At 39.7% G+C, this 24,484-nt stretch overlaps 1 protein-coding gene across 2 annotated transcripts in view; it reads right to left on the bottom strand.

Moving 5' to 3' along the window:
- Positions 1-1,973: 1,973 nt before the first annotated feature.
- The window catches only part of prkd3 (protein kinase D3), a 51,251-nt gene continuing 28,740 nt past the window's right edge, over positions 1,974-24,484 (bottom strand). The window contains exons 4-19 of one of the 2 annotated variants that reach the window (XM_042500651.1): positions 22,832-22,963; positions 21,742-21,899; positions 20,641-20,833; positions 19,613-19,690; positions 19,342-19,528; positions 17,923-18,046; positions 17,620-17,697; positions 12,951-13,227; positions 10,855-10,907; positions 10,388-10,460; positions 10,176-10,282; positions 9,280-9,441; positions 8,253-8,351; positions 7,373-7,640; positions 6,800-6,885; positions 1,974-3,744 (exon numbers count right to left, since the gene is read on the bottom strand). In XM_042500651.1, coding sequence (XP_042356585.1) covers positions 3,571-3,744; positions 6,800-6,885; positions 7,373-7,640; positions 8,253-8,351; positions 9,280-9,441; positions 10,176-10,282; positions 10,388-10,460; positions 10,855-10,907; positions 12,951-13,227; positions 17,620-17,697; positions 17,923-18,046; positions 19,342-19,528; positions 19,613-19,690; positions 20,641-20,833; positions 21,742-21,899; positions 22,832-22,963 — 2,249 coding nt within the window. In that variant the 3' untranslated portion in view covers positions 1,974-3,570. The remainder of the gene's footprint in view (positions 3,745-6,799; positions 6,886-7,372; positions 7,641-8,252; positions 8,352-9,279; positions 9,442-10,175; positions 10,283-10,387; positions 10,461-10,854; positions 10,908-12,950; positions 13,228-17,619; positions 17,698-17,922; positions 18,047-19,341; positions 19,529-19,612; positions 19,691-20,640; positions 20,834-21,741; positions 21,900-22,831; positions 22,964-24,484) is intronic. The other variant, XM_042500652.1, reaches the window with a different exon arrangement.

Here is a 24,484-nt window from a genome sequence, read left to right as displayed (position 1 = left end):
TGTCATCTGACAGGTTTGACAAGTGAGTCAATGCATTCAGTGGGGTTCAGTGGGTTGTTTTGGAGCCATTAGGATCTGTAAATGTATTGTGTCAATATACAACAATGCTTTGAGTTTTTTACGGTACTTTTTAAGTACTTTGAATACTTTGAGTATTTTTAAAAGCAGGTACTCCAATACTTTAATTGAAGTCATAATTTGAGTCAGCAACTCTCACTTGTATCGGAGTAATATCTAACCAGGAGTATCTATACTTTGACTCAAGTAATAGATTTGTATATTTTTTCAAACACTGCTTTTACCCATGTATCTTTACTCATGTTGGTTTTTTTGTTTGTTTGTGCATTTGTTAAAGAAAATCCTGCGTAGTCTATGTTTAAAGGTGGTGGTGTACTGAATTGCACTCTATGGGGAATGGTTTCTAAGTTTTACACCCCAGTCTAGCCAGAGGAGGGAGACATTGCACTTTATTCCCTCAGCAGTTTTGCTCTGAACTTCCTCCAAAATCACTAAAGCTAAAGTGCTTTCCACCATGAATCCTTTAATTTGACTACAAGCTACACTAAAATATCTGGTATGTTACGAGGGGTAATTTCTTTGCTCTCTGCTTAATGTGTGAGGACCAACTCGGTGAACTCTAACAGTGCTGTTGTATTTCTGCCTGCTCAGTCTTTAAAAGTCTCCCCCACAGAGGTTAACGGGGTCATCTGGCCTGCAAAGACGATCCACATCTTGAAAACATTCAGCCCAACAGATGCAGGAGAGCGGTATTGAGTATCATTTAGACAAAAAACAAAAAGAGTATCTTCAACCTCTCATCAGAGGCTGTTACATAATAGCAATGCAATAATGCTAGCCATGATTGCTAGCAGTGGTCAGCCAGTATCTACAGTAAACGCAGTAAAGATTGGTGAAGGAGGGCACACTTCAAAGATTTTGTTAAATCAATAACAGCTGTTGATTCTCTGTAGTTTACGGTGAACTGTACCTTCAAACAACAGTCCCATTCCGAAGAGCAGCCCAGGAATGAGGCACTTTATTCATACGGCTAGAGCCGAGCACACGTTTGATACTGGAATCCATGATAGCAATTTCAAAGTCTTCCACAAACCCCCACTTCACCACCACACTCTTTAACTATGTCATTACTCCCTTGTGGTGAGCGACTGGCTCGGCAGACTGCTCGGTGTGGTGCAACAATCACATCCAGCTGCTGAGAATGGGATCTGACATGTGAAACCACTACACACACTCGCCCACTCCACACATCATGATGCAACATACAGTATACACAAAACTACAAGCCAGGGCTGCTTATGCATGCAGGCACTGGAATACAAAATCCATTCTTTACGGCAGGAGCAGGAACAGAAAAACTTCATTCTCAGTTGAAAAGTTGGGTTTTTATTCCATCGGTATGTACTGAAATATACAAAACACTGACACCTGCCAATCCAGCGGCAACAAAGACAGGAAGAAGACAACAGGAAACATGAACGTACTCCCAAAACACACCACCCACAAAACTGTAGTACATTAAACTCCCATGTGAACCAAATTGCAAGTATACCTAGTTTCTACCATGTCCACTGTCTAGACGAAAGGGCTGTTGAAACGGTCCAGACAACAAAACAAACAAGGACACCAAAATTTTGTTCTTTGTAAAAACCTTGGTTGGCCACCTCTGGCGATGCAACACTTCAGATACCTAAAGAGCATCAGAAACACATATTCCAGAATTGGAGTGCTTTAAGTCACATTCAAGAATACTGCTTAAAGGGATAGTTCAGATTTTCTGAAGTGGGGTTGTGTGGAGTACTTATCCATAGAAAGTATATTACAAATGATAGGTGTCAGTCTGCAGTTTGGAGAAGCAAGCTGGAATCCAACATGGAAGCTAAGCAATGTACTTCTGGAGCAAAAACACGTATTTTAGCCACCAACAAAAATCAATATAACTTTAAGTGTATGCTATACTGGGAGTATTTTTACTGCTAACCTTAATGTCAGACAGTGATTTCCAACTGTTAAATGAAGCTGTTATATTGCTGCCTTCAAACACAGGAGCCGCTAGTCTACCATTGCCTCGGTCAGTTATTTTGCTTGTGTTATTGAGCATCTTCGGCAATTAAAAGGTTAGTGCGGTTTCACCAAAGTCACCCAATAGCAAAAACAAACCAACTGATCGAGGCAGTGATAGACCTGCATCTCTTATGTTCAGCAACTAAAATGACTGTTGTTCTTAACGGAGTCTAGCGGCTTTGACAAGAGCATAGATGGGGAACTAAAGCTTTTATAAGCTTTACACTATATGTTATAAGCTGCTTTTGTGTGGAAACAGGCAGTCTAAAACATAGGTAAAGCAGTAGAAATACTCTCAATATAACACTTAAACTGATGCTTTTTTTTAGGTGGCTCAAATACATTTTGCTGTTGACCAAAGCAGTACATAACTTAGCTTCCATGTCGGAATCCAGCCTGCTTTTCCAAACAGGGCACGTGCTGAATGACATCTACTGTATGTAATACATTGACCACGGATAAGTACCCTATACAACTCCTAAAAAACTCTGAATTATCTCTTAAAGTACAGAAAAAAGATACACAGAAACATGATGCTCTAACATATGCTGTTTCAGCCTCATACTGAACAGAAAAATGGCTCCACTATTGCATTTACTGACAATTCAGTGACTTAAGAAATTCATGTAAATTTTGAAAAAAGTTTGGAAACACTGAAATGAAAGAATATATTTGGCCAGGGTCTGTTGGTCACTGTCTCCAGGGGAAGGTTAGTAGAGCTTGCCAATACTGTGTGAGTTGCATCAACCTTTCTGCTGATCATCTCTGGTTAAAACTTTGCACTGACACTGGACCCTCGAACAGTTTGCTCTCTGTAGCAGCGAATAGTGCTTCTATTCAGTTGCTAAGTTCAATGGTAATATAGTGCAAAAATCTACCACAATTATGAAATACATTAAAAAAACATACAAATATATGTGATGGTTCCAGTTTCATGCCAAAGGACAGTCTCACAAACAGTTGGGAAATGAGAACAAAACTTGTGCGTTTTCAATTCTCACACTTTAAATCCCTTGTGAAAAGTGCCCTTTACTCCTGGGGTAAGCTCTCCGATCTCTTCTCTCACATAAAGAACAGTCATATTATTACTCAAGGTTATCCAAAATTGTGTGTACAATAACTAAGCTATTAAGTTCACCTTGTTTTGGTTTGTGGTTGTTCTTAAAAATGAACCAAACTTGAGTAAATCCGTGGAATGTTTTGATATCGTGCAAACACTCTCCTCTCCTCACAGTTTCTTAATGCGTTTCTGTGGCACACATCCCCACCTGCGTACTGCTTGTAGCAGAGCATCCTGCTACAAATTCTGTTGGGTTTTTCCCAGTTTAAAGCCTCTGGTGAGTGATTCTCCTCCTGATCGGCTTCTCTCTTGTTTCCACAACAAACAGTCCTGGAGGGAAAATCCGCAGCTCCCAAAGCTTCATCAAAAAGTCCCCTGTGACAATCCTTGTCCTTTAATACATGTGGTGTCACAAGACCCCTGTGCCACTAGGGGTCCTCTTCCATGTCGTCCAGGTTGGGAGCCATGATGAAGTGTTTGGGGTAGAGGAGACTGTGCTCGTCTGCGTACTCCTCCCAACGTGCGTCGTCGCTCTCGTGGGTGATGTAGCGCTCTCCTCGCCGCGTCTCAAACTCCCTGAGGTCCAGCCATGTCTGATAGTCCTGAGGATGAAACACAGGCGCTTTTATATGCATTCAGTACATTGTTTTCCTTGTGAGGAAGTGTTTCTGACATTAAGTTATTTAACCCTTTAAAACCCAGATCGACATCAGTTTCTTGTGTTACATTTGGTGGCTTTTCACAAGTGTTTAAACCTTAAACCCTAAGCAAATTGGTTTGATTTCTTTTGGGGTAAAAAAAAGGAAACAAGCGACTTGGCAAGCCGTGTCTTAAAAATTGCGAGAAATTAGGAAAACCGGATGAAAACATTAATTTAAGATTAGTTTAAAAAGGAGAGAAACAAAGGCAAGTAAAAAAAAAAAATTGGAAAAAAATTATTAGAAAATATAATTAGAATTATATATTTAAAGTGAATTAGATTTACATTTACATGCACTTTCTCAAGCCATAGCCTTTTTTATTTGTTTTGTTTTGTTTTAAACTGTAACTTTTTACTAATTCCTTGCTAATTTGGGGTAATTTCTAGGGTGCTCATTGCCTTCCTCCCATGTTACACAGTTATTTTCAAGTTGGGTGAATCAGAAATGTCAATACAAGTTGTATTGCTTGTGTCCTAGGACAGTTTTCATTAAAATAAATAAAATAAATAAAACATTTCATACCATTAAAAAATGGTTTGACTGCATGTTCACAGGTTTTCTACAACATGTGTTAAAGAATGGATGGCTGAAGGTGTATATGTTCCACAAGTCTGGCTCACAGGATGTAGACTGTGAGTATAAACCTGTTTACTGGCCTATTTCAGACCAAAAAAACCTGCCGTTACATGAAAGTAGTCTCACATAGCGGGACATATCTCTACACTATTTTAGCACTGCTTGTGAAACAACAACAACCCAAAGCTTACAACATACACAGAAAAATGTCTCCAATGTCACAGTCGGTGTCCTGATTCTTTCAGACTTTTGGGAAAACTGGACTAAGTGTCAGTTTAAGACTCACTGAGGTTGCCTTTATCATTAATCTGTCTTTGTTTTCACTTGGTCACTTTATAATTTAGAGGATTATGTTTTCTTGGATTCTGGGTTTCAGTTTACTGGTTTTCTGTTTTTCCCTCCTGTGTTTCTGTGTTGCCTTTTCCTCATTTGCCATCCACACACCTGTCCTGCATCAGCCTCGTTAGTCCTTCCTGCGCCTCGGTTTCTCTCAGCCAATCAGCTCGCTGCCTGTTCTTCTGCCTCATCAGCTTATTCCCCTCACCTGAGCTTCTCTGCCCATTTTCTCCACCTGCACTTCATCTCCTCGTCAGTCTAGCTTGTATTTAGGTCCTGTTTTGCAGCTCAGTCTCTGTTTGATTCTTGACTTGTTTGTGTGATGTTCAGTGTCTGTGTTCTTGAACTGAAGCGTGATCGTTTGAGTCCCTGTTGCCTGCCATCTCCAACATTTGGGACCATGTGCTCTGCATTACGTGCATCTAAAATGTCTGTTTTATGTGGCATTTTCTTTTGTGGGGATTTGGCCATTTTGATCACAGGGCTTCCCTCCCCACATGCAAATGTTCCACTAGAATGAGTTCCCTCCAGACACTATTTTGCAAAGACACTTATGCTGCATCCTGGGCTTAGCGCTGCCCAAGACAACTGTGATTGGTTTGAAAAAGAAAATACAAACAACCCAGAACATTTTTTTTTCTTCATGCAGAATTATAATGGGTAGAATTATGATGGGACACATATGGCTATGTTAAATCCAAGGATTTAAGAACTGTGCTGGATACCTGCTCTTGGCAAAATAAAAAATGTATTGATACAGCTTATGAAAACCTAAAACCTATGGGATTTTTAAAGTCCTATTCTTTTTTTCTGACTTCTACTTGTGATAATCATTTTATAAATTGCTGAACTACAGTTCCCATTATTCTGAAGGGGTTGGAAAAGAGGAAAGTCACAGTTTTAAATCAAGTCACACAACTGGGGTACAACACATGCACAGTGAAACCTGATCTGCAGTTGCCAAAAGGCTCAATAGCTGGCACACTATCTTAGAAGTCCATAATAAAAGACCATAAACAAATACCTTCTATAAGAAAATGTTCTATTGTATATCAGCCACATCAATGTGAGTGGACATCAAAGTTCTGTCAGGCCGAACGCACTTAAGGAGGCTAGAAATAGTGCACCCAAAGAGCACCTCAGTGGAGACTGTCCCTTTCTTTTTAGTGCTGTCTGCTATAACCCTCCAAAATCACATCTCCGGCTGCACTGCGTATGTGTCACAGCCTAAGCTTCCACGGGGTCAAAGAGCTTGTCCCAGCCTCTTTAGAGCAGCCTTGGTCGAAGCAGTTGCAGTAGAGTGGGTGAAACCAGGGACCACAGTTGTTTTTTTTATGCCTACATTTGTCAACATTTTGGCAAATGTACATCGTGAAAAATCATGCAGAATTAAAGAGGCCCTATTACACTCACTTTCTGGATCTTATTTGTATTTTGGGGGTCAACTAGAATAGGTTTACATGCATTAATGATCAAAAAATATTTGTCTTATACTGCCCTTTGCTGCAGCACATCTGTCTGCGCTCATGTCCCGCCTCCTGAAATACCCAGTCTGCTGTGATTGGTCAGCTGGCTCTCTCTATGCACATTCAACTGTTACTTCTTACATTGTGATATTATCAAGATTCTGAAGTTAAAAACACTAAAACTCAAACAAGCTATTTAAGGCAGCTTAGGAACAGTGCCTTCTGAGGAGTGAGAGCTCACTTTGGCTTGAACTTTGGGCTTTATTACTTAGGAGACCTTTTACAAGCACAAAAACATCACACAAAACAATAAAGAAAAGGGAAAAACCCAAAAAGTGTGATAGGTCCCCTTGAACTATTAACTGTTCCTGTTCTCACTTTAATCATAGCCAACTATCAGTGGACTGTTGGTACCCAAGAAAATTTCCAAACGAGATAATTATGAGACAGTATCCTAGGAAAATGAAGTTAAACTGAGTATATCAGTAAATTTCATCTCTGTTTGTTCATGTTGTATGACTGAAAAGAAAGAGTGTGACTTGGGTGAATGTGCCAAAGAAAATAAGGTAATATGTCACCTGTAACCAGGGATGGCTGAGACACTTGTCCACGCTGTACCTCTTCCTCATCTTGACTTGGAGAAGATTGTTGATCAGATCTGTGGCTGTGAGGGAAATTGACAATGTGCAGTTTCTATGAATAAAGTGAATTTAAAAGATACATCATCTTAGCAATATACTAAAGGATGTGACTTTCAAAAAGGGCAAGACTCTCTAAGCTCTTCACAGAAAAAAATGAAGATCTACAAGAACAGTAGTTAGTGTCATTGGCTTGCTCAAGATAAGCATCAACACTTTCACCCCTTGTTTCAGCATGTGATACCTTTTACACTGTATGTGAGAGGAGCTTCAGCCTGGGCAGCTGGGGAGGTTTGAAAGTGATTCATCGCAACTCAAGACAAAGAAAAGTCAGATCAAAGTTCAGACAACGCAGACATGTAGGTGGGGAGGACAACTCTGAGGCTACATGCCTGAGTATCACTTTGACATTAAACTACAGGTGCAGCCAGGCTGCCAAGCACGTACAAGAGTGAACATCTAACCGCCAGATTAGATCAAGCATTTGTGAAAATGTGTTTTACGCCTTCTTACCCTCTGCAGAAATGTCCTTCCAGGGCGTAGGAGGGTACATGAAGGCAGCATTCTGGATCTGGTCGTTAATATCCTCGTCCTCATTAAAAGGGAATGTCCCGCTCAAGCTGACGTACACAATGACCCCCACTGACCACATGTCTAAGGAGCGGTTGTAGCCTTTACTGCGCAGCACCTCTGGAGCCAGGTAAGCTGGAGTGCCCACTACAGACCGTCGGAATGACTTTTCGCCAATGATACGGGCAAAGCCAAAGTCACACAGTTTTACCTGCGAGAAGACAGAAAAACACAGTTAACGTACTGGTACCTGCATACAGACAGAACAAAAACACACACTTAAATTTTTGGTATTTCAAATTTCCTTATCAGAAATAGAAGTGAGAACAAAATTAATTATTTGATTTTCATTTTAAAATCCATAAAGGTAAAACAAGCTATTTCTAGTCTTATGGGTAAGACGATTTCCTTTTCTGCTATCAAAATCAAGAGAAAAAAAGGTGAAAAAAACAGTCTTTTTTTTTTATTTCCTGAAACCAATAGTTGTCCTTTGAAAAACAAAAACACATTCATTGACATCATTTTACTCTTATCAGAACAAGGTCTATCATCTACAAAAATCTCTGTCAGAGGTTTTTTTGCATGGTGTGTCTGGAGATTCTGCACCAAAAATGGAAGATTTTATTTTATTTTATGCATGGGAGAAAGTGTAAGTGGCATTTTTATTTTGTGCATTCAATGTCTGACCCCAAAAACGAAAACATGGCTTGTTTTTTATTTTTTCACTTTTGGATTTTTAATGAAATTTTCACTTCTGCCTCTGAGAGGGAATTTAAAGACCAAAAAACTAACTGACCACAATCCACAAATATCTATTTTGTACCTGAGGAAAAGGCTCCGCAGAGGCCAGTAGTACATTCTCAGGCTTCAAGTCACAGTGAACAATGTTTTTGAAGTGCAGATGTCTCAGGGCCACCAGGATCTGTTGCAAGCAAATGTACAGATTAAGCTTAAAAAAATCCAGATGACAACAATATAAACTCCAGCATCTCAATGTTTTAATGCATGAAGCGTGTGATATAAACACAGTGATGTTTGTATAATCCAAGCACTCGAATCTATGACGCTGCCATATGGAAAAATAACAGTAGTATAAGCACACAAAGGCCCTTAAATACTTCCATCCTGACCGGTACCTTCACAAAAAGACACATGATCTCATCTCATCATCACATCTATATTCACGAGGCCTGGCGTAAGCTAGCGCTGCACGCATGTCTGCCTGTGGCCCCGTACCAAAACCGCAGCGCGCCTGGCTCTCCTATCCTGACCCCGACTTTGACAGAAGTCCTCCCGGGCCACATCAGAGCCAGGCTCGCCGCAGCTAATGGGGCTGTTGTTAATGGCCCCGCTCCTGTTTGGGACCCGGGATCCACTGAGGCCCCGGGGCCTGCTGCGCTTCTAATCAGGCCACAAAGCCACTAGCACACTGCAGGCTGTAATCCACGGGCCAGGGAGGAGGCCGTGATGCCATGCAGACCGATCCTGTAAACAATCCCCCCCAAATCAGCTAACCACAAGAATAAACACGCGCTGGAGCTGCAGCAGAGGCTCAGTGGGCTTAAACACCCCAAAAACAGAAGGGAGGACAGCGAGAGAGGGAAAGAAATCTATGACACAAAATAAAACACAAAGAATGTCAGCAAGAAGTGAAGGAAGCTGTCATTTTGAAGTATAAGATTCATAAAGGCAATGTCACATATGGGTTTATCCGTAATCAGCTACTTACAGAGAGAATATAGCAACATTAGGTGACAAAGTATTTGAGTCTGAACCCTGAAATTTTCAAGCTGAAAACTTGATGTGAAAAAAGACAGAAAGAGATGGAGTGCTCCTTTGCAAAAACAGACCTGTGTGACGAGGAACTTGGTGATCCGTTCAGGCAGTTTGCTCTTCTCGCTGGACAAAATCATCTCCAGCATGTCGCCGTGCAGCTTCTCCATGACAACAAACACCCGCTCCGGCGTCTCAAACATACACTCCAAGTTGACAATACCTGGGTGATGCAGATTCTGAAGAAAAGCACAAGACACAGTACATCTACCAGAGCTCCCATGGCTTAGGGCAAAAAAGATTTAAGACTCTTAAATGCCACTTGAAATGAAATTTAAGACCAATTTTATAATAATAATCAAAAAAAAGGAGAAAAAAAAACATAAAGCAACATCAGTAGACTTAGGGACAATATCGTCCAACTGTTTATTGTAAATAAATTATAAACATGACATTTTTGTCTCATGGTGTAGACGAGTGTAGAACAGAACTAGGAAATGCCTGGTGCTTTTTGGCAGGTTTTCTTGGAGATTTTGTGTTTCTTACATTGTGCCAAGTTTGAAAAGCATTCTGCATAAAATACACCAAGACTCCAATGCATTTCCTCGTACTGGTTTCAGCCACGTCACTAAATCTTAAATAATCAATTTTTGTTGACTTTGCACTTCCACGTGTCGTCCAACATACAGTGACAGCCAGCTAGCACACAGTGGTTCCTCTTTCTTTGAGTATCAGTCAAATTATGAGCATTGCTGATTCTGCTATCCTGATCTGCATGACATTAATGCAATACATTAACATTAAATTATTTTTAAAAACCAGATGTTACCAATTATTTTGAGATTTTCAAGGAACGCCAATCTATAGCGTGTACTGTATATCATAAGGCTCCTGAAAAAGGCCTCTCATACTTAAAGTACATGCTAGACTTTGATTTCATTTTGAGTTATCACTGATGGATTCTGGTCATTACCTGTAATATGGCCACCTCATTTCTTAGCTGGCTCTCCTGCTTGGTAGGAAACCTCATCTTGTCAATAACCTTAATGGCCACATCTCTGCCGCTCTTTCTGTGTTTGCCTAAAATATAATGGGGGAGGGAAAGTGAACAGATTTTATTAGCCTGCAAGGTAAATATAAGCCAAAATGGAGAAAAAGATGATATAAATTGTAAGCGAAACATACCTCCATACACAATGCCAAACTGGCCAGATCCCAACACCTCATCGGAGAATATTTGGTACACTGAGGAAATGTCCTACAGAGATCATTTTCATTGTTACTGTTTTGTTTTTGTTTCAAATTTTTTTATGCTGACATTTGCAATCCATAAAGGTTACATCATTAAAAGTCCGGGGAAAAAAAATGTTTCTCTTCCAAAATGTTTTCTGGTATTGCCAAATATTTAACTTTCACTCAATGCAGAAGTGGAACTAAGACGAAACTCCCTTGACCAGAAATATGGGTCAGCAGCTTCCCCATTTTGTGCAGCATGAACGCTTCCACTGGAGGTTTTGGTAAAGACACAGTAGGATACGATTTCTCATTTTACCCAAACAGATGCTTTAATAGCACATGGATGCATGCATGTGAAGGCTGTGCAAGGAAATAGTGCAACAGCATCTCTGAGGAAGAAAAGAAGCCCCACTCACCACATTCTCCTGTACCTGGCAGTTGGACACCGATATGCTGATGGACAGCTCTTCTGGAGAAGAAAGCACATCATGTTTTAACATTCAACAACTTTACCAAAGAATACGTATGAATGTTTAATTGTAGTCAGGGATGCATTGCTTAAATACTTTTTTCTCAGCCTTCAAGCTTATCGCAGCTGCGTGCAATAAGTCACAGCCCCACATAATGAAGCATTTTATTACACAATAAATTGGCTATAAAATTGATCTGGGAAGCTATGTGTGACTGAATGGTGCAAGCATGCAATGCATTTCATAACATGGAATTTAAACAGCCGCAGGGGCTAATTCTGCATACCAGCCGATGAACACAAAAGCCAGAGATAAAAGCAAGTAAAATGATGTTGTGATCATTTAGCTGATTCTACACACAGAACTTTTATTTCAGTCTTGGAAAACAAGATCTAGCTTGGAATGAGAAGTGACTACCTAAAGGACACCAACACTTGAAGAAAAAACATAATTATAATTTTGGTTGTCTATATCTTTATTTCGAACATGAGAGAGTAAAAATGAAATATAAATAAGTAAAAAGTGTGTGTTAAAGTGTAAAAAAGTGTTTCATGTCCAAAAAGAAGTATGAGGAAGTGAATACTTATCAAATCCTATCCCCTTTTTTTTAAATTTACCAGCTCACCAACAAACACTGCATGAATAAATGAATCCAGATACACTAATGAGGACCTGTCTTTGTTTTTAAAGACCAACACCGTCATCTGACTACTGTGAGGGGGAGCTCAGTCGCTGCACAGTCATGTCAGGTCATTTGTCACTACTGCAAGAGACTTCACAGCCTCACTTCCTTTAACTTAGAAACACTAACCCTAACACAGGGTTTTTCTACCAATCACAAACTGAGGCTGGCTACCTAACACTTTAGCCAAAGTGATATCTTTCTATTTGAGCAAACCTCAAACTTTTTTAACATACATAATCAAGGAAAGCTAGACTTTTCATTTGTTGTGGCCCAAGAAGTTACTGACTTACTCTCTGGTTGAGTCACCAAAAACTCTGTAATATCACAAGTCATCACTGAGAGAGGAACTCGTGTCTGGTACAACAAGGCAGCCACGCAGTCACAAACTCTTCACTGATGTGCATTGCATGTTTTACTACAGTAATTTCAGAATTTAGTTTTGCAAGCCAAAAGTTTAGGCATGGGTCTCTTGGTGGACCGACTGTTTAACAGACTATGCACACAGCAAGATTTTTAGTAAATAATCATCAGTAATGTGGATATTATAACTAAGTGGGTAAAGACAAATAATAGAACAGCTATATAAGTCTGGTAATTTCAGAAAATTACATCACTTTACTGTAATGCAGCTTTAAATGTCCAGTGTGAAGGATTAAGTGGCATCTGGCAGTGAAGTTGCGTAACCTCTTCAGTGTGCCAAGCATGTAGGAGAACTACGATGGCTGATACAAAAACCCGACTGCCCTTCTCTTGAGCCAGCATTTGAATTGTCCATTCTGGGCTACTGTAGAACAACATGGCAGAATCCATGGGAGAGGACCCATCCCATATTTATTTATAAATAACCCTTTCTGAGGTAACAAAAACAAAAACAACTCTTTTATTTTCAGCTAACCATGACCTAATGAAAACATAGTTCTGACTATTATATGCCATTTCTGCTGACAGATGCACCTAAATCTAACACACTGGACCTTTAAAATGAGGCAAAGACGACATTTATAATATTACGATATCCAGAATATCAGGCAATATCTAGACTCACATCACTGTGCTGATATAAAATGGACATATTGCCCAGCCCTTATCTTAACCATCATATGCAGGACTATATCTAATGAAAATGTTCAATGAAACATCATAGTACACTTTTGTATTTTGTTTTTTCAAATGCTTTGCACCTTTGATTAAATTTTGGCACATGACATTCCAGTGTTACGACTGGTTGTCTGAATTCTAAAAAATCACCTTTCAGGGAAAAAAATGCTATACGCCAGTTCTATTTCAAGTTGTTTGCCCATTTTTTCCCACAAAAAACAATGTTTTTAGTACAGGAAAGCTGTTATCTTGTACTCACTGTGATCTTTGCCCTGTCCAGCAGCACTGGCCACGCTGGGCTGAGGGGTGACGGGCATCAGGGCCTGTCTGATGGCCTTCTCCCAGCCCTGAGCCACATCCATGCCGACTCCTGAGGCTGCCAGCGCGGGGCTGTGGTAGTGACTGCAGTTGTTCTCCCCTACATAGTAGACCATGGTGGCTGTGATGATCTCAAAGCAGTGTGGGTTACTGCCCTGCGCCAGATTAGTGTAGTCTCTGGACTGTTCCACCTGGAGGATCTCGGACAGAGGGATTTCCTGTTGGAAAGGGTGAGACAGCCAAAAAATATATATCACGTTCTGGGTTTCTCAAATAAATAAGATCCAGAACATTTTGACAAAATGAGAGCTCAATTTTCTTTCTTCCTTTCTTTATTTCACTGAGTGTTGCCCGTATAGACAACCGATACACCTGAGGCATAAACAATACATTGGCATAAAAGACAACACTCTGTGTAGAGGAGTCCAACAGCAGATGCCAGACTACATTAGTACATAAGTACCAACATGCATTACATAAGTCACATCACCAAGAGAGGAGAATTACTAAAAACAATTTAATTTACTTATTACTTAAACAAAGTAGACAAAGTTTTTTAAAGGTGATTATCTACTTTTAAAAAAAAATCTTATTAAAGCTGGAAAAGTGTGAAATAATATAATGCACCACCTAGACAACAACATGACAATAACAATAATACAGGTAGTAACACTCACACAGTCCAAAAGTCTCCACTCTCGTAATCACGGTGTTGATTATAAAGTCCCAGCTCTAACTTTCTCCTTCACTCTTCTCTCTCTCGTATGAGCACATACAGAAAGGACAGTCAGACTGCACTTTAAAAATTCCCCCTTCCCCTTCAACTTCACTGTCAAATCAAAGAGACGAGGGAGGGTCAAAAATGAAAAAACACACAGAAGTTCCAGCCAATGGGGGCTCACAGAGGCGCATGCTGTCCCCTCCGCGTGGCTCACCACAGAGTATCAGATGAAGTGCTTGTGGTTAGCGGGGCCAGGTCACGTGAGCAGGCCCTGAGGCGGCTCAAGTGCTCTGGTTCCCTGATTACAAGGCAGGGCCAGCCAGAGGCCCCATCTGAGCACGAGCCGCTGGCGCTACCGCCAGCCACCGAGACGAAAGACACAGCAACTACCGTTCCTCAGCAAGGGCAGTGTGTGAGTGGGTGGGTGTGGGTGTAGCATTTTGAGTGTGACAGGACTCAATCTGGCAGAGACAGAGAGAAGCCCCCCTGCCCCATAAAGGGTTCTTCAGAGAAAGCCACAAGTACAGGGGTCTCATCTTCAAACGAGGAGCTGTTATGGCTTCCAAATGGTGAAAATGGCTGCCATGCCTGGCAAGCAAGCCACCACGCGACCACCACTAATCAGATTGGAGGTATAATGAAAAGAGGAGCGGGGGGGAGGACAGTGGCCACACACTGATGAGCAGCAGGCTAGAAACTTCTGAGAAATGAGAGGAAAATGCCCAGGACAGACGGCTCCCCGGATGCACGCTGAGCATATGGAGAATCTGTGGTTTCGCAGAAGAAACCCCTGAAAGAACACTGCCAGCACAGGAAAACATCTCATGTTGTGGTGGAATGTATCAAAGTACATTTACTCAAGTACTTAAGTACACAGTTGAAATACTTAGTAGTACTTTACTGAAGTGTTTTCTTCCTATGTCATTTTATACTTTTATTCCAGTACATTTCAGAGGGAAATATTGTACTTTTCACTTCAATACATTTATCTGAATGCTTTAGTTACTTTAAAAATATAAAATATTATTTGTAAAAAACACAAAATGTGATGTTTTGTTATAAATCAAATTACCAATCAGTTACAACTACTTGATTAATCAGTCGATTGACAGAGGATTCACTGCCAACAGTTTTGATAAACATTTAAGTTTCTTTTGCTCTTTTTTTTAAAAATAATTTTGAGTTTGATTTTTTTTTCAAATTGTTTTGTTTATTCTCATTTTGATATTTAAGAGGGTGTTTTTTCTATTTTTAATATTTCATTTTTTGGAGGTGGGGTCATTTTTCTTATAATTTTGAGGGTTTGGGGGTGGCTTTTGTTTTTCTGATAATTTAAGTTTGTTTTTTCTTCATAATTGTGAGGAATTATTTTCTATTTCTTTTAATAATTAAAAAAATCTTTTTTGATCATTTATAAAAACAATTTGTCTGTTTCCTTTTTTAAAGGCCTTTTGGGTTGTATTTTTCAGTTCTTTTTTAGTCTAATAATTATTAAGGGTTTTAACCTGTTTTGTTTGCTTTTGCAGATTTTTCTGCATTTGATATTTTCATTACTTTAAGTATATTCCTGATAATACTTACGTACTTTTACTCAAGTCACATTTTCAATGCAGGACTTTTCTACTTCTAAAAGAGTATTTTCACTATTTGATATTAATACTTTTTCTTCAGTAAAGGATTTGAATACTTTTTCCACCACTGATTATCTATCACTGGATAAAAATGTGCTACTCTGAAGCAGCAGGCATGAAACAAAGACAAAACTTTGAAGCATGAGAAGAAGGCATTTACAGTTAGCCTTCAATTAGCCTCCTGAAGGTCTTAAACGTAGCTGAGTGCCAAGTTGATAATAAAGAACCACATAAAGCTGCCAGTGAACACACCCTGAGGAGTCGCTCCCGCTGAGGTTTCCTCTCTGAGGCTTTAGTGGCAGGGGACGCAGGGTGTGACAGAACAATTTAGAGAGAAAGATGAAGTTTTTTTGTTTCACAGCCAGCATAAGAATGAGCTAGTAAGAAAGACACAGCTGTGCATAAAACCACCTGTTTGATACAAAGTGAGCATGCTGGAAACTCTGCTGCATCCTACACACTATCACACCGCGACACAAGTCTGACCACAGCTCAAGAAAGTGTCAAAGTCTCAAAACACACAAAGCGGCACAAACAATAAAATGATTACGCCCCTCACCCCCCACCCGACACCACTAACACACATGTGGAAGTCTTTACCTTGCACGCTGTAGTTCCCTTCCTCCGTCCCCCAGTGTGTAATTACTGTGCTATTAAGCCCCTGCGGCAGTGTAATGACTGACTACGGTGCTGGCACTGAGCAGAGAAGTGTCACGCACTTTCCACAACTGATTTTACATATCTGAATTACAGTGTTTCAGTCACAGCCACCACTTACTTTGGAATGGGTTTTTAAAAAATGACTAAAATTTCACTTTATAGGTCTCATGTTATGCTTATTTATAGCTTAAGTGATGCATTTTAGGTATCTACTAGATACTTTGTTAAAAAAACACTAAGGTTTTCTCATACTGTCTCTCTGAATATCCCTGTATTCACTCTATCTGAAACGCTCCATTTTAGCGCCTGTCTCTTTAAGCCTCCTTCCTGATAATGCCAAGTCTGCTCTGATTGGTCAGTGTTTCCCACATCCACGCCCTTGGCATCTCTACACCATCATTACAGCCAGGCAATGACTGTAACAGCATGGTAGCGGCATTTTCTATTTTTTTAGACTGTTTCACTGGAGTTGCATTGCAAGGCAACAGCTTGGATCCATGTCTACTTCCTGTCAGCTGATCTCATTCACATACACTGTCAAAAATGTAACCAGGAAACAAGTGTTTAAGCTTCAAGTTTTAAATGGTCTATATAATATATTTGTGACATCACAACTTCTCGGAAGTTCGGACGGCTCATTTAAAGGCACACCTTCTGAATATGGACTGTGTTCATTTTTAATTTTTCTGTGGAATAAACATTGGGAAACTTTCACAGTATTTTTATACCACCTATACCTGCTTTATATTAACCCGCTGAAACTTGAGCAAATTGTCAAAGGGCTTAAAAGTCATACTGTGTAACATAATTTTAAAAAGTATTATCTTATAAATGTAGTTTTCTCCTAGCTTTCTTCTTTTTTTTTACCAAGACATTTTAAATAAGTTGCTCATTGCCTTTTTCCCGATGTTTCTGAAAGAAATTTCAATTTTCTCAGTGTTTAAAATTTTAAATACTGTGAAAAGTGTCTGAGAGCAGCACAAAGAAAATGACCTCCCTCCAGGTTTCAAAGGATTAAAAAAGATATGGGAGTCTCACTATTTACAATGTGGGACCTTTAAGAATTCAGACTTTTCATAGAATAATAGTGCATCAAAATTCTCCTGTAAACTTTTCTCATAATCCAATACACAATTCTAATGATAGCGACTGTTCATCATTTGATCCTTTCACTTCACACAGGGAACAGACACGTCTGCAAAGTGTAAAACCACAGGGGAAATTTCAGTGGGCAAAACTGACCTCAGGGTAGTTTACAGTTGCAACGCAAGCGCCCCGAAGCTGAGTCACGCAGCTGCTACTGGTTAGATTGTATTAACATACTTCATAAGTGTGGCAGACAATATTCAAACATGAATATGATATACGCCTTCAACATCATCACGTCTGAATCATGAGAAAGTAGTGTAATTTACAATATTATGGTGCTAAAGTGGGGGCTTCAAAGATATTATTCACTGTGAACTTCAACATTAAATCAATTAGCATTAAGCTGCTCCGCTCTCTGACAGTTTAATAAATGTTTCTTTGTGTTTTGATGTGGGGGGACGAGACATGGTTTTCCAAGAACAAGGCAGAGATGATAGTTTTATGCTTACTTTGTAGAACTTGGCTCCGGTGTCATTCTGGAAGAGACTCAAACTCTTGCTGTCCAGCCTCCAGTAATGTCTCTTCCGCTGTTCAAGAAAAGAAAACGAGCACTGAGTGAGTCCAAACGACAAAACACACATCACCTACCGATGTTAACACCACTTTAAAGTTTCATGAGGAAAATACCTTCTGTGCTGAATTCAACACATGTGAACAGCTTTGGAGAAGGAGTTTTCCCCAGCATACAGGCTAAGCACGGCCCATTTCAGACTGGGCTCCTTTGTTGGGCTTTTTGGGGTTATCAGTCTTACCAGGTTGTCCCTGCTCGTATAATGAACCATCCAGCCCTCCTTCACCACAGTGGAGCTCCGCCTCTTGGTGTGTTTGATGGACTGGACCACCCGCATCAGAGGGATGTTGCTGCTGGTGGAAGGGCTAGACACACACACACACACAAAATTAATGAATAAATATGGCAATTACTCACTCTTCAGGGCTAAATAGTATAAAACCGTAACAGGTTACATTTTAATTGACTTGTAGGCAGCTCATGAAATTTTCTATATTTGTTTTTTTAACCACCCAGTGTCTGGTAGGTCTTTCCTGACAGAAATCCTGTACAGGAAGTGATGCATTTTATGTTTGCAGCAGTGGTAACACTACTGGAAACATAAAACGCACACTGCCGCTGTAGAATAAACATAAGAATTGGGCAGTTAGACCTGGTGGTTTAAAACATACTGCAAAGTCCCTGGTTTGCATCAGGCTGGTGACCTTTGCTGCATGTCTTCCCCTTCTCTCATTTCCTATCACTCTTCACAACTTCACAATAAAATGTCATATGTAGTGACTTTCTTAGGTGCACTTGTACATTCTAATGTAATTCTACTTTGATGAGGTTTAAAATATTTAACTTCTGTTGAAATTGTCAAGAATGTGTACATTTAATTACATGTTTATTATTGAGGTTTTAGTTTGCAGTAGTTATGTTGTACTGGACTACTGGAATATCTTGAGAGGTGTTTCTAATTTTTTGCCCTTTCTATGGGGTTGCAACAGCATGAGATATTAATGGTACAATAACAGTCTCACAAACTATTATTATCACAGCATTACAGAGTTATCATTAGTATCATTTACAATGACCCTCAAATGAAAACAGAACTGTTATTTTTGGTTTAATAACATTTTATTGCTATAATATTTAAAACCTAAACCCATTATTTGGGAAGTATGTGTAAAAATAAAGTTGAGATTCTCTGTCCAGTTGCATTTTTGAGGGAGGTAATATTAGAAACACCTCGTAATATAATATTGCCCAGACACCACCACTAACTATGACCTCAATGCTTAACATGTAATTAAATTGCTACCTCTAAGACAGTGTCAAATAAACTGAACATTATAGGCATCATTAAAGTAAACTTTATGGCAGAACAGTTGAAAATATTGTACTAGACGGTACCTAATAAAATGGCCACAGAATTGGGTAGCTGGCATAAGCAGTGTTAGCCAACAAAGTAAACAGTGCCACCTACTTTTCATCAACAGAAAACCCACAATGGCACATTACCAGCCAAAATATTTGTCTCTGAATGGTGTACTAGTGATGAAAATGTGGATATGTAAAGCAGGAGTTGGTAACTTTTATAAAAAAATAAATAAATAAATAACTGTTTAAGTTTTTGTTTTTAACAAAAGTTACCCACTTTAAATCAACATCTTCATACCTAATAGTCTTGATGGGCTCTTCGTCCTTCTCTCTATCCAGTAAGGGAGAATCCATGTCAAACATCCTCTCATCTGGGGTGGAGGGTTCCTCTGGGTCATCCAGTCCTCTGCCAACGTCCATATCACCACTGTCCACCTCCATAGTATCCATGGTAGTGTCTGAGTCTGGACCAGGGCTGGCTGGCTCTACACACGTACATAAAATAAGCAAATATTACGAAATTATGAGACATATTCTACTAGGAGTGTGAACTTGGATGCAGAACCTACCTCCATTGAAGTCCACCTCCCCCAAACAGTCTCTAGGTACCTTTGAAGCACATCGTTTATGGCAGTTGAATCTGCAATCTGACAGATGAAATAAAAACTAGAATTATTGCCTTGCGGTTGTAGACCTCCACAAACTAGTCAAGCTGCAGTTACAGTTTACATCCATTTCTGTCCACACTAATATGTAACCATGACAGCTGAAAAAAGTATTGACGTTACTGCAAAGAAGCTACATATTCAAAAATGTGGTTGCTTCAAAGACATCTTTAACCAGGCAGCAGAGAAGATTCAATCAGCACAGTTTCGGAGTGCATACCGAAGATTAGTGTCAACAATTCAGTATCCGACCAAATGTCTCCCCTTCTGTTGCTGAGTTATGGCGTTGAATTATATCCAGAAAAGTGTTTTTACAGAACATTATGATGTCACAGTAAAGTTGACATTTGACCGAAAATGCCATCACTTCATCATTTTATTTGATTAGACGTTAGTGTAAACTGTTGTCAGAATTAGCATATGAATGTTTGAGTTATGGTCAACAACATGTTTGTGAGATCACAATGACCTTTGACCACCAAATTCTAATCAGGCCAAGGGAACGTTTGCCAAATTTTGGGAGATTCCCTACACGTTTTCTTTAGATATCACATTCACAAGAATGGGATTGACACAATATCAGTGACCTTAACCTTTGAACGCCAAAATCGCAAGTGGATGTTAGTGCCTAATTTGAAAAAAGTTTGTCAAGGTGTTGTTGAAATATCGTGTGCACAAGAATGACAAGAAGGACAAGATCACAGTGGCGTTGACCTTTAACCTTTGATCACCAAAATCTAATCTGTTCATTGTTGAGTCCAAGTAGATGTTTGTGTCCAATTTCTGGCAATTTCCCTGTGGAACAACCCACGAACATAATTCCTTTGGCCAGAGATGCCACAGAGACATAAAAATCAAACAAGTAAACACAAATACTAATCTTCTAAGAACGACCACAATGTCTTTGAAACACAATTTGTGTGTAGTCCTACCTTTGCACTGCATGCCCTGGCGAAAGAGACCCTTGAGCAGACGCTTGCAGTACTGACAGATAGTGGGACGGGTGTAGGTGTGAATGGCGAAGGTGTGCGGCACCTTAACCCGTCCCAGCACCATCTTCTCCATCCAGATGGGCCTGCCGCTCCAGGACAGGATCCGCTTCCCTGCCTCCTGATGGGACCTCTGCTGCGGAGGTTGGAGAGATGGAAATAAAAAAAAGAAGACAGAGGGACGTTGGGAAGAATTAAAAACCATATGCAGGAAGGAAATGAAGGAAGAAATAAAAGAACAACAGCCTCAAAGGGAGTATTTGAGTGATAGGGAAAGACAGAGTGAATGATGACATGGCAGTAGAAGAAGAGAAAGAAATTGCAGGAAAAGGAAAAAGAAATCTGTCATACTGAGTTAGCATGACTTTGCATAGTTAACACAATCCCAGTGGTGGAAAGACATTTATTAGGTTTGTCATGTTTTACCACATATGAGCGCTTAGTTCTGATTCTATATGAATAAATCAAGCAGCCTGGAAGCTACTGTCAGAAATGGGGGAGGAAGCTTTCTTCATCTTCATAAGTGAGTCGATACATAAACTTGGTCTTTTAATGTCATTAGCATAATTACATTTCCTGATGACCTTTCGTGGGGACACAGACAAGAGGGGAATATTCCAGTGCAGGCTTATGCAAAAGCTGTTTCATAAGACCTCGCCAAGGATCACTCCGCAGAGCTCCGTGCAGCTCAATTCAATTTTCTGCATCAGTGGTATTCTACAACAGGGCCCAGGAGATTCACCCGCGGAATAAGAGCCAAATTTGATAAGTTTAGACACGTTTAACAGTCGAGACAAAAGCTTGTGAGCAGCATGCGGATTGACTGCCTCACATTCTTGGCCACGTCACCTGGCTCCGTGTCTGATTTAGGATGACGTCTAAACTCTAGCCAGCTCGTTTTATTCGTGTGGATAAAAATCATTACCCGTTCATTCAGAGGATAAGCACACAGTGATGTCTTTCCAACTTTTCACAGTCCTCTTCAGAGGCTTTCCTAATTTCTATCCACATAAGCAATTAAAATGTCCACCAATCAGAACTCACCTCATCCAGGACGACCACGGCATTTTCAGCAGGTGCCGGTCGGGGAACAGAGAGGGAGGGTCCAGGCAGTGAGACATTGGACAATCGTCTCTTCCTGACACCAGAGCAGTTATTTGGGATCTTAAAAGCGCAGCGTTTGTGGTAGTTTAGCCCACATCCTGAAGACATGAAAAAGACAACAGTCACAAACAAAAAGGCAGAAAAAAATCCAACACAATACATCAGCCTGTGAGGTGAAAATGGGATCATCATTTCATTCCATAAATCAGCCACGTGATGATAAGCAGGCCTGGAAAGGAGAATTTATGACTATGAATGTTTCAGTGGTTAATAAATCAATGACTTAAATTTAATTTACAGCCAGAGGGGACTTCAAATGCAGTCCAAATGACAAGAAAATTAAAGAGTGCAAGTCAGATCTGATCAAACGAGGACCAATGTGCTGTGATTTCAAACTGAATGTCAAGCATTTGACTGGGTGCAGTGCCAAATATTTCTTGTTTTCTTGTATGTATGTGGCAATTGGAAATAGTGTTGTCAGGATACTGATATGTCTAACTTTTAAAATAATATATTGAAAAATATCAACATTCTACACTATTTTTGATACTTGGGGGGGGGGGGGGGGTGTCCAGTGCAGGCTTATGCAAAAGCTGTTTCATAGGACCTCGCCAAGGATCACAAATATAACATGACAACGACGACCTTTTTTCATGGTTAGTAGCACATTTTTCAGTAGTGGACATGTTCAAAAGATTGTTATACATTCAAAATGCAAGAAAAACGAGAACATTTCCACATTCCAATAGATCTTTACTTATCGTACGTACATTCTTTTGTTTTTTTTTCACACTTGCTTGGCGAACTTATGTTTCCCATGGTAATGAAGCCCTTTTGAACTGAATTAAATTAAACTGAGAAGAGAGAGGAGTGAGAGGAGGAAGGGCTGTAGGGGGAATAACAGAGATCCTGTCCCTGAGACACTCTGAACTGTCTGGGATTTGTTTAATTCATAGGCATTGACACACAGGTTTTCTAGTATTCAAGATGTTTTTGTGTGTGTGTGTGTGTGTGTGTGTGTGTGTCTGACCTTCACATTTGAGCCCCTGCCGGACAAGACCCCATAGCATCTCTCCGCAGTAATCGCAGAAGGTGGGGGCCTTGTAGGAGTGGACATAAAGGGCATGGGGTCGGATCTGGAAGTCTTCAACTGTGGCTTGAGCTAGAAACAATACACAAGTGTCACAACCAAAAGCCGGCAAAAGCAAAATGAATCTGGAAAACAGTCTGAAAATAACAACTGAAGAACTGAAAGAAAAAATGGGAGAAGAGAGAAGCTATTTATCACATATATTTGGCAACTATTTCACACAGTTTTTCTAATATTAAAACAATACTGAAGACAATATACAGTTTCACACAATATGTGTCTGGAAAGACAAAAAAATATTTACGAGAGCTGAGATTCTCTCTGCAAGTGCACTGATACAAACAAATAAATGTCTGATATAATGTAAATGCTGTGTCTGAACTGCTGCAGTAGAGGGCGCCACATCTGCAAACACACTATTCCAATTTCATCATCCCATGTATAAAATAAAGTGATAGGGCACACCCACGAGACAGCAGAAAAATGCTGAATGATCCTGTTATATCAGCTCATCTTTGTTATTAACAACATAACATGAAAACCAACAGAGCTGTGGACGCCTCCCTCTTCCTGTTCTCTCTTCTTTTTCCTTCATGTCTCCACTGCTGTGTGTCAAACACACACACTGAGCTCATTGTTGGAAGCCAGTGTTGGTTAATCACGGCTGTGAATCATCAAAGATGTGAAGATGAGTAAGACATGAAGGTGACTGCTGCCAAAACCTGTGTGTGCAACTGAAGCTTCAGAGCTGTGCAATCATTTATTGGGCCACAGTGACCAACGAGGGTTAATCTTTACACTGGGGGTTAAGCAGCAAAACCTGTGCAGTGGTGATGGTGATGTCATAGTGTGTGTATGTGTGTTAGTTCATTTCCCTTTGAGGTGATTCAACCAAACACATTTGGATAACTGAGGACATTCTCAGCTGCAGACTTGAACAACAAATATGACATGTGGCCAGAAGGAAAAAAAAAAAAACATAATACTTCCTTTGCTCAGAATCTGCTCTGTATAAAGAACAGAGAGAACATCCTTTGAGCAAGAAATCAATTTAAGATTTGGAGCAAAAGAAACCACTTAAGATGTCACAGAAATCCTCACGGGCAATAAAAGTAAGTCACACTAAATCAATGTGATCTGTTCATTTGACACAACGATGCAACATTTCCAAAGCAGGGTGGGGAGAGGCCCAATTTTAGGGTCAACCCTAACTCTAACCCTCACCCAAACCAAAAAAATAAAGTAAAAATGTTCATAATTTAAAACCTGAGCAAATTGGCTTGATTTCTTTCAAAAACACAGGAAGATGTTACAAATAACAAGAAAAATTTGTGAAATTTACCAAAATAAGGAAAGAAAAAAAAAACCTAACCCTAACCCTAAAGAACAAAAAAAGGTTAAAAAGAGTGCAAAAACAAAAAAAAGGGTAAAAACAAACAAACAAACAAAAGAATTCTAAATATATAGATCAAATAGTCAAGAATAATTAGAAAAATAATATTGTAAATGTATATTTGTCACGACAATTTTCCTTGTTTTATAATTTATTATTATTATTATTATTATTATTATTATTATTATTATTATTATCAT

This window comes from Plectropomus leopardus, chromosome 14, assembly GCF_008729295.1.
Source record: "Plectropomus leopardus isolate mb chromosome 14, YSFRI_Pleo_2.0, whole genome shotgun sequence".
In the NCBI taxonomy this organism is placed as follows: Eukaryota; Metazoa; Chordata; class Actinopteri; order Perciformes; family Serranidae; genus Plectropomus; species Plectropomus leopardus.
Note: the sequence above shows the minus strand (reverse complement) of the source record. Positions and strands in the feature narration are given on the sequence as shown.